The following is a 17,438-nucleotide window of genomic DNA, read 5'->3' as shown; positions in this document are numbered from 1 at the left end:
TAATTGAAAAGATCAATATTTTAAGTCCCAGAATGTTCATGCTTGAGGCATGACACTTCAGAAGCACCATCACATGCTTCAAGTCCTTCAAATGATTCACAAGTTCTGGCTGCTCTTGGAGTTGAATACCCCTGTCCTGCTTGGATGGACGGTTATGCGATCTCACATTCACCTAAGGATAATGAATATGAAGAGGACCTCAATGAAGAAGATCCTACCTCTTGGTGGTTCGTTCAGCATATCAGTAGTCACGAAATTGGTTGTGTTAACCCAAATAAGGAAGAAGTCCAAATGGAGGATCAGGAAGAGCTTGAGAGTGCAGAAAGATGAGAAGATGCTATTTTTTTCTCATCTTTGGTTTTTAAGGGTGAATAGAAGGTGCTAAATTATGATGCTTAGGTGACTGATCTTTGCAGCCATAGACAATGTATATATAAACATTGTAATTTTATAACCATGTTCAAGAGCTTAGGAGGTTGGGAGAAGTCTTGATCTCTTCAGGATAAAGGAATGCTATTAGGTTCTAACTGTGGTCTGAATATTTTTAGCTCAAAGTCTTATCAATTCAGGTGTAATGAGAATAGGCTCATTGTGTTTCCTATCGGGCTTATTTCATTATTGAAGAAGTCCTTTCTATCAAATTGAAAAGAAAACTATCATATCTGTAAGGACATACTAGGTTTTTAGATAGACACACTTTTGCAGTTATTCTTTATTCAGTCTATTTTTTCATCACAAGAATACATTGCTGAATACTTCCAATCAGAGAATTGCAGAAATGCATTGCAAAAACAGAAAGTCTGCTAAAAGTAATGCTTAAAATGTAGTCATGGTTAATGATATTGTTTGATCAATTATTTGGTCTTCTTCTATTGCTAGATGAATCTGGATTAATTTGATATGGTTTTGCTGTGTTAATGTTTGATTGATGTCCTAAAACTGCAGTCTTGCATAATTTATAATTCAGCTAAAAATTAATGCATGATTAGATGATAGATAGTTCAGAAAGAATGGCAAGAAATGCTGCCATGTGGTAGAATAGATTTTAGAACCTTGGCACCAGCTAGCATTCAGCAGGCAGCATTATACACTGCATCTGTGGATGTGGTAGAATAGATTGGTCTCTTCTATTGCATTTTTTATTTTTTTTATACACAACAGTAGCTAAGGCCACCATTGGCAGCCCCAAGCACCTACAACACACCTACACCATTGGCAGCCCCCCCTCTCCCTAATCAATGAGCACTTGATGGGTCTTTAGCTCAAATTGGTAGAGCACTTGGAACATGAGCAGTTGCTCATGTTCCAAGGGGGTGGCGGTTCGAATCCACCAAGGCCATTTTTATTCAACTGTTCATAGCATAATCAGTTATGGCATTAATCCACACAAGAACCCAATTTTAATGGCATCTTTGAAATTTGACATTTTTATAATTATTTTGCTTATGTTAATGAGATATTTTAATTTATGTTAAGGTTTGGAATTTATTAGATATTTTAATTTATGTTTGATTGGTAAGAGAGAAAAACATTGACATGTATTTTTTTGTCTTAATATAGATGAGGATGACATTATTGTAATTAATATCAAATAGGGAAGAACAGATTATACCAAACACCATTTTCGTTCTGAACGGCGTTCTTGAGACCGTTACCAAACAGTCATTTTCGGTCTCAGAATGCTGTTCTAGACCAAGAACGCCAAAGAATATTTCTAGTCAAGAACGGGCGTTCGTTGTTCAGACATTTACCAAACGTAGCCTTAGGGTACCTCGTCTTTGAAAACTAACGTTTGAATTACCTTTGGGAATGGTTTTTTTCCAAAACCATTTTATTTTTTATCTAAACCAGATTATTATCCTCTCCAATTCCTAAAACAAGTGAGAATGCCGACACATTGCAGCTCAAACATCCAATGGTTCGAGCTCAACATAGTCAATGAGCTCGGAATGTTGGATGTCCAAACTGCCATGTGTCAGCATCTCCACCTAACATTACCGCACTGTCGAATTTTAGGGAATTGAAGAGGATAATTTTCCCCTTTAAACCAAGCACAATTTTACTCGACTACCACCACTGTTGCCGTTACCGCAAACACCATCGCCTAACACCGCCGCCTCTCTCTTCCACTCTCATCATGCTCCACTCCCCCACCATGCTCTCCAACCCCTCCCTCCCCATAAACCAATTGTAGGCGATTATGTTGCGATTATGGAAAGTCTACCATCTTTTATTGGTAAAATTATGAGATTACTCAAAATTGGATTTGGGTTTACAAGATTACTCATTCTATCATTTGATTAACCAAATTACCTACAAGAAATATGGTGTAGACATTACACCTTGGGAGACCTTTTGATGATGATTAGGGCTCACTTGATTCATATGGCAATTATATGGTAAATTACTATTTTCCCCTTGGTATAAATTCGATTCTCAAATCTTTTCAAATATAGTCAAAATTATTAGGATAACCTTATTTAGCCGTTCTGAATCGAAAAATTATCTCCTATAGTTCTTTGTTTGGTATGGTTCCCTAGTGCCTCTAATAAGAGGGGGGGTGGATCTCACTAGGACAGGGTGTCTGGGCAGGGGGTGAGGTGGTCATTTCCACCCCCTATGAGAAGAATTGTAGGAATCATACCGAGCAGGGAACCGTATGAGATAAATTTCGAACTTATACGCAAAATTTCATCCGAATCCAACGCGTTATGCAAAAATAACCATTATACCTTTGGTATTATCTTGGTATTCAAACATTATATTTTTTATTTGAGAATAGAAAGTTCATCAAGGGACGAGGATAGTTTCTACATTTGGATGAATGAAACGCACTGTGATGCCTAGGGCTTTTATATTATACCATTTCTATTGTAGGAGCACTACAACAAATGTGAGTTTTTAAATATGTGATGCTTGGAGCTTTATATAATATCATTTCATTCTTGGGGCAATAGAAAAAGTGAAGCTTCAACACACCATTAATCCCACATCGGATAAGAAGATGATACTTCCATACTTCACATGTGTAAGAGCTAGCCATATTGTTTGTCTCTTCGGAGACATCCGATAAAATTGGAACGATACAGAGAAGATTAGCATGGCCCCTGCGCAAGGATGACACGCACAAATCGAGAAATGGTCCAAATTTTTTTGGGAAAATTCAACCCAATCCCTTTTCTTGTGAAAGCACTATAGAATCTCCATAAAATAATCACCTACATCCCACTTCCTTAAAAAAAATTGGTCAAGCTTCAACACACCATTAATCCCACATCGGATAAGAAGATGATACTTCCATACTTTATATGTGTAAGAGCTACCCAAGTAGTTGTCTCTTCGGAGACATCCGATAAAATTGGAACGATACAGAGAAGATTAGCATGGCCCCTGCGCAAGGATGACACGCACAAATCGAGAAATGGTCCAAATTTTTTTTGGGAAATTCAACCTAATCTTGTGAAACTATTCTAGAATCTCCTTACCTAAAAAACAGAATGTTAACCAGGAATAATTATCACCTCCAATTCCTCTAACACCTTGGACAGTGTTTTCGGGCAAGAGGTAGGGTGATCATTTCCGCCCTTGTGTGAAGAATTGGAGGGGGCAGCGAATTGAAGGGGACAACGATTCCGCTAACCAGAGCATGAAACGTGTCAATGGCACAATGACTATATTTTTTCACCATGGACTATCTAGTAAAATGATTACATCATGGATTATCTTAATGGGATAAAGTTTTCCTCTACCCATAGAGGACGGTTCACCCACCATCCTAGGGTTCATAAATCCCTATAGGATTTTAGTATTTTTTCAAAACACCCTCGTGATGCCCTCTCCTGCCCGTCCTACATCCGTAGTGAATGGAATCCCATTCACCATGGATGGAGAAAAACTTAGTCCATCTTAATATAATACTTTGCGTTTGGAATACAGTTCATCCATTGGTCACATGGAGAGTAATTGTGTTACTATAGTAACAATAAAAGGGAGAAGGAGAGGGAGTGTGAAGTTATAAAAAAAAAAAGGGCTCATGTTCTCTATGCCGCAGCGCAGGCTGCACCCAGACACGTGGGCCTGCCACTCAGGGGGCAGGGTGATCATTGCACCCACCCCCATGTGTCTGGGTGCAGCCTGCGCCCCTGGCACAGAGAACATTCTCCCTAAAAAAAAAATCATATAAAAAGAAAGAGAGAAATATAGTCAAAGTTATAAAAAAAAATTAATTACAACAATCAGTTTTTTCTTTAGTAAAGAGTAAACGACAACAATCAATTGTATTCACCTTGATCACAAATGGATTGTCCATAAATAAAATCTTAAGGTCTTGTCTTGTGTGTGTGATCCAGTATGGCCTATCTCCACTCCTTGGTTGATGGATGTCTGTAATTCGGATACCTTGTGTTAGACATGCTTCAATAAATGAGTTCTCTTTTAACCAAAAAGAAATAAATAAATAAATAAAATCTTAAAGCTTCGTGTGGTTGCAAAAAGAGTTAAAGAGAAGGGAATGAAAATTTTCAAATCGAAAAAGGAAACTTTTATAATCACTATTACCTCATGACTATATCACTAACTCCAAATCATTCCATATTTGGTTATTAAATTTCACTTTGATGTGCATCCAATTCCCTTTGATTTAAAAAGTAAAATAAAAATTATGTATAAAATGTATCATTACAAAAAATGGTAAGAAATTCAAGTAGTTTTATGCAATCACAAGGGATGATGATTAAAAAATTTATTTGTTAGGTTTAAAAATTTCACGTACTCCTCCTCTAATTTCTCTTGCAACCTAAAGGAACATAAAGAGTTGTGTAAATTTATCTGGCGTTAAGGCAGCTAGAAGATCATCATCATCCAAACATTTCTGATCGTTGGATAACAATAACCATTAGTGGGTTCCACCAAAATGTGAGTGATCCCCCATACGGGGGGAGTGGTCGGTGCCTCGGTGGTGGAGGCGGCTCCATGTGAGAACCATGGGCTCTCCAAAGATCTGCGACGGGGTTGTTGCCACATTAGTGACGAATTGACGACCCTTCATGGGAATATTTTCTGGATTTCCTTCTGAAAACATGTGAAGGATTCATTGATCGACACATGAATGGTTGAATAGGGGCTATATTTGTAAAGGATTTGTATCATAGTGTTAGTATTTTAAGGTAGGGCAAGAGATCACTGTTTGGTCGTGTAGCCCCTACAGCAATACGGGGCCAATGAGAGTCTTCGTAAGGACATCAGCATGGATGAAATTCTTTATTTCATGAGGGATAAGTGCACTCCAAATAGTGCAATTGGGACAAGTGTGAATTGGATAAAAATCCTCTACAACATCGGCAGGGCGGCAGTGCATGCCCAACAGTACAGCAGAGGCCATGTGTGCCATGTGTGCCACCTGGTCTCTGCTGTGCCATCGGATGTGCACTGCCGCCCCGCCAGTATTGTAGAGGATCCTGGTCCATGTGAATTAGTCTCTAATATAAAATAGTCATTGGCTACCATGAGTTGTAATGCATTCTCCTATGGTGTCCCTTCGAGTTCTACATAGTTGTGTTCAGCCTCAAAGAATACTTTCCAAGAATAATCGATAAAACACAGGATATCAAAGTAATATGCTCCTTGGATTTACATACACAAAAGAGGAAAGAATGAAAGAAACAAAATAACATTGAAATGTTAAGGATGTCATTTATTTATAGAGGAAAAATACTCATTGGAAAATCCGCAAAGAAAACGGCCCAAAAGATGTTTATTTTTAAGATAGAAGATGCAACGCAAAAAAACTAGTTGTTGTAAACGTCCAATGTATGCAATGCAAGATCTCCAACGCCAAAACCCTGTTAGAATCCACTCTAGCTGACATAATGAAATGACCGTTTATGCATAATTATTTAATTAAATAATTAATAACTTATAAGGGTGTTAATTGGTTCGTTTCTGATTCGATTCAAGGTATGAAGGGTTGAACAGAATTGGAAGCGTTTATTAAACGAATCCAACAACCCAAATCAAACCAATTTTAATAAATGATTTTTAAACGGTTCAAGTTAAACCAACTTTGGTTTTATCGCTAGTTGAATTACAGTAATCAAAGAACATACCTATTTTTAAAAGAAATCTGATGCTGTAAGATTTGAATCGCAACATCTAGGCCTAATTAGGGTGTCAAAACCTAGTCTGAACCGACGAAACTAAATTGAAACGATCCAAAATCGATATGAGCTCATTTGATCATGTTTTGGATTGGGATATTGTGACTAGGAAACCAAACCGAACTTAAAAAACTAGACCGAAACCGATATAACCTGATACCAACCTGAAAGTCATAAAAATAAAAGAGACATTTTTTCCATACTTTTGAATATGTTTTCATGGCAAGCCAAAATCAACCCCATAGTAAACTGATAAGAAATCGAAGCCATACCGAACCCAAACTGAATTGAAACTGGTGCATTATTATTGGATTATGTTTTAGACTTTCTCAATTTCACATTGAAACTGAATCGAACCGAAACCGGTTCAAAGCGATCAATTGACACCCCTGACCTCAAATAATGAATTAAGCTATAAAAACTATTTAAATTAATTTAAATCCACTATAAAACACTAGAGTGCATGTATAAAATGCCAAGATCAATCAGTAATAATTGATTCAAATCCGACTATTTATCGATTTAAACCATATGTTTAATAAACAATTTCATTTTCCAAACTAAAATCGAACTAAATTCATACTGAGCTCCGGAGCCGATACAGAGACAAGAGAGTTATCTCACTGAGAATCGGCGGAATCAGCGGTGAGATCGAGAATGGACAATGGAAGCCCGGAGGAGAGAAGCGTTACGGTTCTGTGCCGCAAGCTCATCATCTTCGGTAAGGAACCGGGCCTTCAGTGGCTGATCGGATCTCCCTTCTTCCCGCCACTCACCATCGTCTCCACCATCAGATGTCTCCATACTCTACCAGGCGATCCGTTCTCCCCAGAATACACCAAAGAATCAGGTAATGTTTCATCTTCTCCTGGTCTTCCTCCTCACCCTTCTGAATTTTGACGTAGTCTCATCGATGGAACAGTTGATCTAAGAACATTATTGCTGAGAGGGTTCGATATAATCGGAGCTTTACTACCTGGAGATAGTAATTGGGAACAAAATGCTGGTAAGGCAGCTGATGCTGCTCGTAGGATGAGAAAGTTCCTCTCAGGCGATGATCGAGGTATTCGCGATACGGTGGGAGCAGTTGCGGATCCGACCACCGGTGACATTCACTTTTTCGTCTCTGAACCCGAAAACTCTTCCAACCTAGGAGCCGTTACTACCGTTGTTTATGAAGAAAACCCTCACAAGTATATATGCGAAAGAGGTTGCCTCCTGCGGTGCGAGTTGGCTATGAATTTGCCTATCTATGTTCCTACGAACAGGGACTCTGGTAAGTTTTAACCCTCAATCTAGATTATGTTTTATAATTATGTACACTTTGACCTTGATTCCAATTTCGATTGTTGTATCACCATAGCTGCCGAGAAGGTGTTGTCTTCAGCAACTGAAGCTGTTGCGGCTAAGCTCAGAGATCCTGAGGTTGTATTTATACTGGAAGCAGTAAATGAAAGCTCTGGGGGAGAATCTCGGCCTGTCATGCTTCGTGGCATGGAATTAGATTATCAGACGCATCTTTCAGATGTTCTTTTGAAGGGAGTTGTAAAAGAATTGGATGTCAATGCCTTACCTTGTTCATACTTTTGTTCAAATAGTAAACCGGCTTTGTCATTTTCTTCTGGGCAGGTTAGTATTATTTACGTGTGCTTTGTTGCAACTTGGTAATAGTTTGGTAATGTTACCTTGTGGTTATACGCACTACAAAACACTATACTGTTAAATTCATTTCAACTCACTACACCTTATCTGCCAAACTACATGGGTTTGGCTTTCTGTTCCTGTCTATTAAAGGCTATGTGTTATGTTCTCTCTTAAATACTCATCTGCTATTATCTCTTAAATATTTTCAGTCATTTTTTGTCACTTCAACCCAGCTCATCTTTGGTTTCCACCTCCTTTTACGGTTTTACCACTCTTGATTGCACCCACTTCTCGCTGGTGCATTCAAGGGCCTCTGTTGCACATTTCTGAACCATCTCAAGCAACTTTCTCTCATATTGGCACCTACTGGCACTACTATTAATTTTCATTGAACATGTGAATTGTTGATTCTATCCTCTCCTAGTATTGCTATTCATCTGTATCAACAAACTCATTTCAGCTACCCTCATAAGTCATAATGTCTATGTTGTTTACTTTTATTGCCCCGCATTGAGTTCTATACAACAATTCCATTCCTATAATTTTGTGAAATTTTACTGGTATACGTCCATGACAATATTCCAAGCCTCACTGATTTTATGCGCAATATCCTCTTCAAGTTGGCCCTTCTAAGTTCTAATTTATGCAAGCAATAGAGTCTTGTAATAATTTTTTTTTTAAACTTTTGTTAACTAGCACCAATGTGGTTCATTTGTTGTAAAAGTTTTTTCGGTTAGAGTGCAGATACAATCCAAGTGAGTATCCTGTGGAATAAGTCAGGGAGTTCTCCAAAAGCTGTGGCACCTCTTGCCGAATATTTTCCTGGTATTGATTTTATGGTGAATCAAACTGGTATCTTGTATATTGGATGATGCTGGGTGAATTTATCCCCATTTTCAATTCATAATGCTTTCAACCATATGTTGATATTACAATTCATTCTTACTAGGGATGAACATTTTGTGTTTTCAGCTTCAGAACCTGCAAGGCTTTTGGTTGTCAGCTTTAAGCTAGACATCCTTTGCTATGCTGCTAAGGATCTTCCTGCTGTACATGCTGTATCGAAGTTGATTGTGCCAGGATTAGTTGACCAGTTAACTACGATGGAGAAGACTCTTTATTCTAATCTCTTTACACAACATCCTCAGGTAAACTTAACATTGAATGCTTTTAACATGTTGTTTTAGGTTCTTATATTAGCTTATTATCTTCATGAGAATACTGAATAATGGTTGGAGACATTTTTCTTTCTAATCATTAGGAAAATCATTCTTTAACTGAAATTTCTTGAAAATGAGAAAAGGAAAACAGAGAGGAACAAAACAAGAAAGATTGAAGTTATGCTTAGACCACAATGAAACATCGAACACCACTGGCAGGAACAAGATTGCAGTTGCAGAATAAAGGTACTTCCCCAACACTGTCTGAACCCGAGTGCATCTAAAATCACTTTAAACGCCTTATTAATGAAAATCAGTAAAGAAGGGCATAAGCAGAAGGATGGAAAACTTTGGGAATAACCATTTCCTTCAATAGACAAGCATCCTATGTCCTTATCTCTCCCTCCTGCACAATTTCCAGCATATTCTGGCTGAAAGCATACTCCAATCATATGCCCATGAGGTCTAAAGGCATGTGATTCCATTTGAATGAGTGAATGAGGTCAACCAACTTTCATGGTGAGACATAAGAAAAGCCAGCTCAATTCAACTATTTACAAAAAATAGAAAGAAAATAAAATGACACCTCAAATGAACTGACTCAGCTACTTGGGTCTGGCTAAATGAACAAAAGTCCAGAACACTCTAATTTGAGGCCAGTTCTGCTTTTTACTCATTATCCTTATTTGTTCCCACAATGTTTCAACCTTCTCCTGAACTCCATTGTTCACAGTACTGTTTCTTCTTACTGGTATATCCATTGTTCTTCCTTGCATCTTGCTGAACCATCTCAATTGAATTCCCTTCATCCTCTCACCTTGGTGTGATGTGTAGGTTCCCTCAAATGTGTTTGTTTTTCTACTCTATCCTACTTGGTACTGCCATATCCACCTCATCATTCTATCTCATTTGGTTTACTTAATTTTAGAACAGCTAAAATCCAAAAAAGAAAAGTTCTATATCCCCTATAGCCAAATCTTATTTTTAAGGGCTACCTTGTAGCCAAATCCTGTTTTTAAGGGTTAAGAAAGCTTGTCATACATATATCCTTGTTGCAGAGCTACCTGTTCTGTCCTTGTGAAGCTGAACCGGTGTTTGCAGGAATTGACCCAGGAAATGGCAAGATGCCTCATGCTAAATCCCTTATAGATAAGGGAAATGTTTGTGGTACTTTGGCATCTACACAAGGCTTATTTGGATTTATATGGATTGATGAATAACCAGTATGGCAAAAGGTAGGGATAATGATGCAGATTTATCAGCATAGCGTTGATGAGGAGTATCATTATCAGCATTAAAATAAGATTTCACATGGTCTTCAAAGCTAAGTCGAGCCTCTAGAATCCTCTGACGCTCCCTATGTTCTCTAGCTTCTCTGTTCTTTTCCCTGTCTTCCCTGTGCCTTCGATTAGGTCGATGAACTGGAGAATGTACTTGATATTTATCCCTTACCGGAGTAACTTGACATTGCTCACTTTGCTGCAGATATAGTCCTCTATTCAGCAGAGAACTTTTGAAACGACTCAATCACTGTAGCCATAGGATCGGGTGTTGCTGGCAGCACTGGTCTACCATGTTCATCCATGGCTTTGATACCACTTAATGTAGTTCTAGATTGGATGTAATCCAATTAGAAGCCAAATAACTAGGATCTGCTAAAAACAGGGTAGTTCAGCTAGGCCAAAATAGGAGTTTTGGTTAAATTAGGGTTAAGGTTTAATGGGGTCTAGGGTTTGATGGTAGGGTTTGGTCAAGTTGATGTTAGGGAGTCTTCCGGTGAAGGTTACGTTAAGTTTTGATGGATGGAAGTAGGTTGGAATGAATTGGCAGCAAGGTTAGGGTTAGGGTTTTTTGGAAAGAGGAGAAGAGGGATTTCTAGGGTTTAGGATGGTCAGATGAGGGAGCAGCTTGGATCAAGTTTTCTATTGAAGGAGGGGAATATTCGATCCAAATTTGGGGGTGTTTTGACGGCTAGAATGGTCTGTGGTGATTTTAGGGTGTCGGGAAAAACAAGAAACAATGGGGGAATTCTAGGGTTTGGGTGTATGGAAGGTTAAAAGAAGAATGGTAGGGGTTGGGGATGATTCAAACTTACTATAGTTGCAGAATTTCCTTGGCAGCAACTTGTTTGATTGTAGATCTTGAATAAAAAAACCAGAACTTGACTTGAACTTGAAAGTAGAGCTTCAAAAGAACCACCCGGGTTTCACACCCCAAGGTGTCAATTGGATCAAACACCAATCCCACCAGCCTTGATCACACAATAACAACAACAACAACAAACTCAGCCTTGATCACACATAAGACAAAAATCTTCAATGGAGAAGAAGAGCAGCAAAAAACTTTTCATTAGCTTTTCATTAATCAAAATTCATGTTCACTACTTGCCTTACAACGTTATATGAAAAACTCAAAAATAGACTTCCACACTAAAAAGGAAAGGCCTAACCCAATCCTTGACCTATTAGGTAACCTAAACTGACTAGGAAACTGAAATACTGAAGGAAATAGACTCAAAACATGGCTGGAATTATAGAGTCTTAATCCTGCCCAACTTACAAAACAATTAAATAGTCACATGACCACTAATTACATAAAAATAAAACTAAGGAATTAAAAGAGCTAATCCCGTATGAAACCCTATTACTCATACTTTAGGTCCATAAGAGTGACCTATTACATTGGAAACCCATGGGATCAAAGGCCCAACATGTATAGAACCTAACCCAGACTTATTCCTAAACAAAGAAGCCTAGTTTGGTGATAAATCTGCATCAGATAATCTCCTATAATCATGTGCTGTGGGCAGTCTATCGACTGACTTACAAAGAGGATTGTTAGAGGCTATATCATCCTGAGAAAATCGACCTTTTGTAGGATATGTTGGCACTAAAAGTGCAAGAATTATTCACAGCTTAATACTCCCCCTCCCCCTCCCCCCCCCTAAAATGAAGCTACTTAAACTCTCTCTTTCTTGTTTTTTGGGAGATGGTAAGTAAAATTTGAATTGAACTTCCAATTTTATAATTTTAGTTTTGATACTAGGAATTTGCTGATTCATTTGGCACTCCTACTTCAATTGATTTGAACTCCTTAACGAGGATTGTATGATTCATTTAACATCCCTATCTTTGTAACTGCTTGCTTTTTAAATGCCAATAAATTCTGCAAATTAACATTCGAAACACAAGATGTCCTTTGTTATTGACATAATGACATCTACATGCATTAGCTGATATCTGGTTCTCCAATAAAATCCTTACTCTTGAATTGATACTGATGAATTTTTGAGAAGTTTCATAATTTTTTGTTTGCTCATGCCCCTATCAAAGGGTGGAAAAATGTTCATATCCTAGTAAGCTACATTGTATTTATGACCCATGGCTGTCGTTCCTGCCTTTTCCCCTATCAATATATCATATTCATCCTACCTTAGGGGAAAAGATAAGGGCATTTTAGTGTTTTTCTGTTTTAATAATCAATTGATTGTGCTTGCAGCTACAACCGTATCACTTCTGTCCTCCTGGGTTTGTGCATCCGCTGACAGTTATCTATGAACTCAGTTATGGGGAGACTGAGATGGAACAAGGTAGGTACAACTGGAAGTCCAATACAGTATGGAGAGTGAAGAAATGTTGGAACCATTGTTTTGAATGTGCTTTAGGCTCACAACCTTGAGCTGTATTGAGTCTTAAGGTTCATAGTGTAAGATATAAGATTTTTGCATTTTTATGCCACCATGAATGTTGGGGGTCTTATGCTTCAATTGTAATGCGTCTCCTTTAAAATATCTGTTCTGCATGTTGTCATATATTCAACTTACATGTTTGATTTTTTATTTTATTTTTGTAGTTTATGTGAATAGCATAAGCATTTTATGTATCTATTTAATTATTGAAAGATCATGTCATGAGGTTTATGTTCATAGCTTCAAGATTTTTGCCTTCGAGGCGAGTAGAATAACTTGCATCATGCCTTTGCATTTAAAAGCTTTGACTGGGATAAAGTGAGGAACTACACTAAAGCCATGCACCGGAAACACTGAATCATGAGGATGTAATTGTGGTTTGCTAGGCCCATTCCATCTTCTTGGCTTTGGATATGCCTTTAAACTGTATGTGGGGGAGTTGATTGCAAGTATAAATGCATTTAGTTACCTAAGTGCTTATATACGAAGGGCAAATGCCTGGAGCTATGTTGGGATTCCACTGGCATGCCATGTTCTGTATCTGGCAATTTGTAGAACTGGAAAGTATATTCAATGCATTTTCTGTAATTGTTATTGGAAGGCTAATTAGGTAGAAGGTACCAAGATGCTGAATGGCACCTCCAAGGTTATTTGTCTTACCATACATGAGTACATGACGACAGTTATAAAAATATCAATATTCCACTGACCTCCCACATTATGTCCTCTTGGTAAAAAATTTATCGTAGAGTGCATGGTTGGAGAGAATCATACTCCAAACCATGTTTTGTTGTTTGGTTTTGTGAAAGTCATTTGTTCTCTTATCGTCAATTATAATATCTGAATCTTCTCACAATTTAGTAGTTCTTGTTTCTACAGTTGATATTAGAAGGTCCCTACATTTAAGGCTGGGTTTACCCTTGGATCGTCCTCTTCTTCTAATTGCTAATGCCATCAAATTTTCCATTACTAAAGATCATGCAGGCAGCAACCCAACAAGAAAGGGTAATATCCAGCTTCCATATATGCAATTGATTCTGTATGTATTCCATTTTTATATGTATTAATCTAGAGGAGTTGTCTTAATTATAATTTCAGGTTCTGCTCTGCTTAAGGATGTACATACTGAAATTCCTAGCAGCGGGGGTTAGTCTGCTTACGAGTTTACTGCAAATATATTTCTGCTCATATTTGGTTATGACATTTATTTAAAACTGTATGAAAATTCAGAAGCCTCGACTTCTCAAGTATCTGTATTTGACATTACCCGTGGTTTTACCAAGTATTTATTATGGGCTACCTTATGCAGTTTCTGGAGGCATTGTCTCTCTGGTTCAGGGTTCTTATGAATACTATCACTACCTTCAAGATGGGTTCGATGACTCTGTAAGTAAATTTCACCATTCTAGGTGTACCTTCCTCTCCACACCTTCCCCCCCAAAAAAGTAAAAGAGAGCCTCAGTCCTTTTTTTGTATCTATTGTATTATAAATTTGAATGTCAGATGTCTTTCACAGGGTCTCAGCCAGTTTTTGCGTTGTAGTTTGTGTTTTTCGTAGGCATGATGTGGTCCAGTTTTAGAGAAGTGGTGCTTTTATTTTTAACTTCTTCGATCAACAAAAATTTAACTGATTGCAATGTAAATAAGTTTTATTTATATATATATATAGCAAAAGGTTTTGTGCACGGTCATGCGCACAACCGTTGGATAGGTAAGACAGTGTATGGTACATGGCCCCTCATCCCATCCAACAGTTGTGTGCACGATTGTGCACCATGCATGGCCGTGCACAAAATTTCATCCCTATATATATATATATACACACACACACACACATACACACATGGAGATAATCAAGTTTGTAGTGCTGGAGTTCCATCAATTCTACACTAATTTCTAGAAATGCTGACCTTTAGTCCCACCCCCCAAAAAAAAAGTAGTACTGGAATTCCAGAATTGGTGACTACACTTTCCTGGGAGTTATTCCCATACAGAATGGGAGGCACAATTTCAAATCCTATATCTGTTTTTTAGTTGTTCTTTGCAGTAAATTCCTCCTTTGGTCAATAAGTAGTTTGTTACAGTAAATACCTCCTTTGGTCTATAGGTTTTATGTAATACCACAATAGAACAATTTACTAGGGGGAGGGGAATTACTTATAGACAGTATGAACTATGTTCTACTTGGAAGCGAGGTTGTAGTTTTTTGAATTATTTTGTCCTGTCTTATGTCCTATCTTTGTGCAGCCTTTAAAACCTGACTGAACTAACCATTGAACCGGACAGAACAGAACCACCAATTTTTTTGGTCGGTCCAGATATGGAACTGCCTTGACTGAAAACCTGAATCAAATCAGTGGGTTTTTGTAAAACAGATGGTTCCTGAATTTGCCTGGTTCAGTTCGCTTGTTTCCTTATTTAAAAATGAAACAGATGGTTCCTGAATTTGATGGTTCCTTATTTAAGGGCTACCTTGTAGCCCCCCCTTTCCGATTTTATTTCGTATTTAGCAAAATGTTTTTCTGGTCTGGTAAAACTTGTATCTATAGATCGACACCATGTTTTGCCATGAGGAAGGAGGGTGGTATGGCAACCTCGACCGAATGGATATCTAGAAAATGGTCTAGATTCACCACAATCAGCTCTATCAAATCTGCCATGTGACAGATATTTGTGCGTTTAGAGAAATTCTCTAGACATGCTGAACTAGAAAAACTTCATCCTTCACATTTCAATTTTTAAAATTTTTTACCATTGCACCACTGTTTGACCTGTCAAAACCGGCAAAACCCAGAAGTTTTAAAAACAATGCTTGTATGCATGTTAAAGTTGCTGTTGTTTTATTAGAATGCCAGAAGACTTTCTATGTTGCTGATCAAGTTGGTTTAGTTTTGCTTTTAATTTTCAACAGTTAATTTGCTTCGCATGCAACGTGGTTAATTTGCTTCGCATGCAACGTGGAAAAAAAAAAAAACTAATATAGATACTGTCAGAAGTTGAATGAGCTCACAGCATTTAAGTTCAGTGACCTAACCTATCATGTTTATTTGCTCTCCAGGGATGGGGATGTGCTTACCGCTCTCTACAGACTATAATTTCATGGTTTAAACTCCAGCACTATACATCCATTGAAGTTCCTTCACACAGGTGTGAAAGATATTACACATCAGAACTAATGTGATATATTTCGTCTCTTCTGTCCTCAGTAGCTACCCGTCCAGCTTATTGTTTTTTTTGCTTTAGATAGTTAGAAATGAAGTTGAATATTTGTTTTAATTACCTGTGTAAATTCTTGTTCCACTGATTCTTCCTCTTTTTCCCCAATTTTTTTGACTATAACCACTAACCAGTACAAGGGATGCATAAACGAGTGTTATTATATAAAAGATTACCCTAGTCTGGTAGGGTTAAACACCTACTATTATGGTCAACTGAAAAACTATTTCTGTTCTTAGAGAAATACAACAGGCACTTGTAGAGATAGGTGACAAAGAGGCTTCCTTTGTTGGATCGCGTGAATGGATTGGAGCCATTGAATTAAGCTTTGTTTTGGACAAACTTCTTGGTGTGAGTATGACATAGATTGTTTAAATTACATTGGCTGTCAACATCTGATTGTTCTGTATGCTTCATTACACTACTGTTACTTTTTCAATGAATGAATTTTTTTAATAGAAATGATTTGCTATTTGAACAGGTCAGCTGCAAAATTATGAATGTGAGATCAGGATCAGAGCTTCCGGAGAAATGTCGTGAACTGGCCATGCATTTTGAGAACCAAGGAACCCCAGTCATGATTGGTCAGTACAGCAATGCACCTTTTCGTCGAGTCTTTTTATGAGAAGAGATCCAGAAATCGTTGAGATGGTGATGAGCCCAGTAAATAGTCTCGATGAGAACATACCTATGATTTCTTGTTTAATCAATGAGGTTAGATAGAAAAATTGGTGCCCTTCTGGACTGTCACTGCCATGAGACAAACAGACCTAGACAATATTAATGCATGAAATGTGAAGCAGACTAGCAATGAACAAGTTACTTAGATTTGGTGCAGTGGTAGTTTTCACACACACAAACACGGGTGTTTCTTCCATCTGAGCCTTTATAATTTGCTGCAGGTGGCGGTGTTCTTGCATACACCCTACTGGGAGTTGACTACAATGAGACAAGTGGTGATTGTGCATTCCTTATACTGGATCCTCACTACACGGGTAATGATGAGCTAAAAAAGATTGTGAATGGTGGGTGGTGTGGGTGGAAAAAGGCTGTTGATAGCAAGGGTAAGAATTTCTTCTTGCATGACAAGTTCTATAATCTTTTGCTTCCTCAAAGGCCCAACATGGTATGAATCAATGTAGGATGAGCTTGTGACAGAATATGTAGGGAAAGCGATAATTGTCAGCTCTAGGTCAGCTGGATCTTCTACATGCTACTGGTGAATATTATGTTGTAAATTTTGCTTATGCCACTTCTTAGAGGGTTTTTATGTTTTTGTTTTTTTTTTTTTTTTAATGTATACTCTAACGCGTCAAGTAATGGGTTAAATCATGTCCTGGATACATTCTTAAGTAGATGATGGGTAAGAGGCTTCTGGCTTCTGGCTTCTGGCTTTACTGCATCTAGTTACTAAAATAACTTTTTTCCCCTTTTAACCATTGTTGGCAAAACTATGCTTGTTTATACTAGTATAAGACTATGAGCCCTATAAACCTAAGCAAGCTGAGACTTGTGATTCATGGAATCGACCACAGCCTGCTTGAGCTAATCCATATTGAAAAACAGGAAAGCTGA

At 37.8% G+C, this 17,438-nt stretch overlaps 1 protein-coding gene and 2 non-coding genes across 3 annotated transcripts; all 3 read left to right on the top strand.

Annotated features, from left to right (window-relative positions):
* Positions 1-3,050: 3,050 nt before the first annotated feature.
* LOC122638445 lies at positions 3,051-3,153 on the top strand. Its single transcript, XR_006329440.1, has one exon. It is a non-coding gene; the product is annotated as a U6 spliceosomal RNA (small nuclear RNA).
* Positions 3,154-3,333: 180 nt separating this feature from the next.
* LOC122638444 lies at positions 3,334-3,436 on the top strand. Its single transcript, XR_006329439.1, has one exon. It is a non-coding gene; the product is annotated as a U6 spliceosomal RNA (small nuclear RNA).
* A 3,343-nt stretch (positions 3,437-6,779) lies between these two features.
* Positions 6,780-17,132, top strand: LOC122671664 (probable Ufm1-specific protease). Its single transcript, XM_043869024.1, has 13 exons — positions 6,780-7,005; positions 7,078-7,431; positions 7,519-7,784; positions 8,537-8,624; positions 8,772-8,947; positions 12,458-12,548; positions 13,527-13,652; positions 13,746-13,793; positions 13,957-14,033; positions 15,706-15,794; positions 16,103-16,214; positions 16,345-16,447; positions 16,766-17,132. The coding sequence occupies exons 1-13, from the start codon at positions 6,813-6,815 to the stop codon at positions 16,993-16,995; spliced, it is 1,953 nt and encodes a 650-aa protein (XP_043724959.1). The 5' UTR covers positions 6,780-6,812; the 3' UTR covers positions 16,996-17,132.
* Positions 17,133-17,438: the final 306 nt, after the last annotated feature.

The sequence above is a fragment of the Telopea speciosissima genome, chromosome 8 (assembly GCF_018873765.1).
Source record: "Telopea speciosissima isolate NSW1024214 ecotype Mountain lineage chromosome 8, Tspe_v1, whole genome shotgun sequence".
Lineage (NCBI taxonomy): Eukaryota > Viridiplantae > Streptophyta > Magnoliopsida > Proteales > Proteaceae > Telopea > Telopea speciosissima.
Note: the sequence above shows the minus strand (reverse complement) of the source record. Positions and strands in the feature narration are given on the sequence as shown.

What these genes read in the sequence shown, in the direction of transcription:
- LOC122671664 (XM_043869024.1), top strand. Translation starts at nt 6,813, where the DNA reads ATGGACAATGGAAGCCCGGAGGAGAGAAGCGTTACGGTTCTGTGCCGC. An exon ending in TGTCATTTTCTTCTGGGCAG is followed by an intron (nt 7,785 to 8,536) that starts GTTAGTATTATT and finishes TTTTTCGGTTAG; the next exon opens with AGTGCAGATACAATCCAAGT. An exon ending in TGAAATTCCTAGCAGCGGGG is followed by an intron (nt 13,794 to 13,956) that starts GTTAGTCTGCTT and finishes TACCTTATGCAG; the next exon opens with TTTCTGGAGGCATTGTCTCT.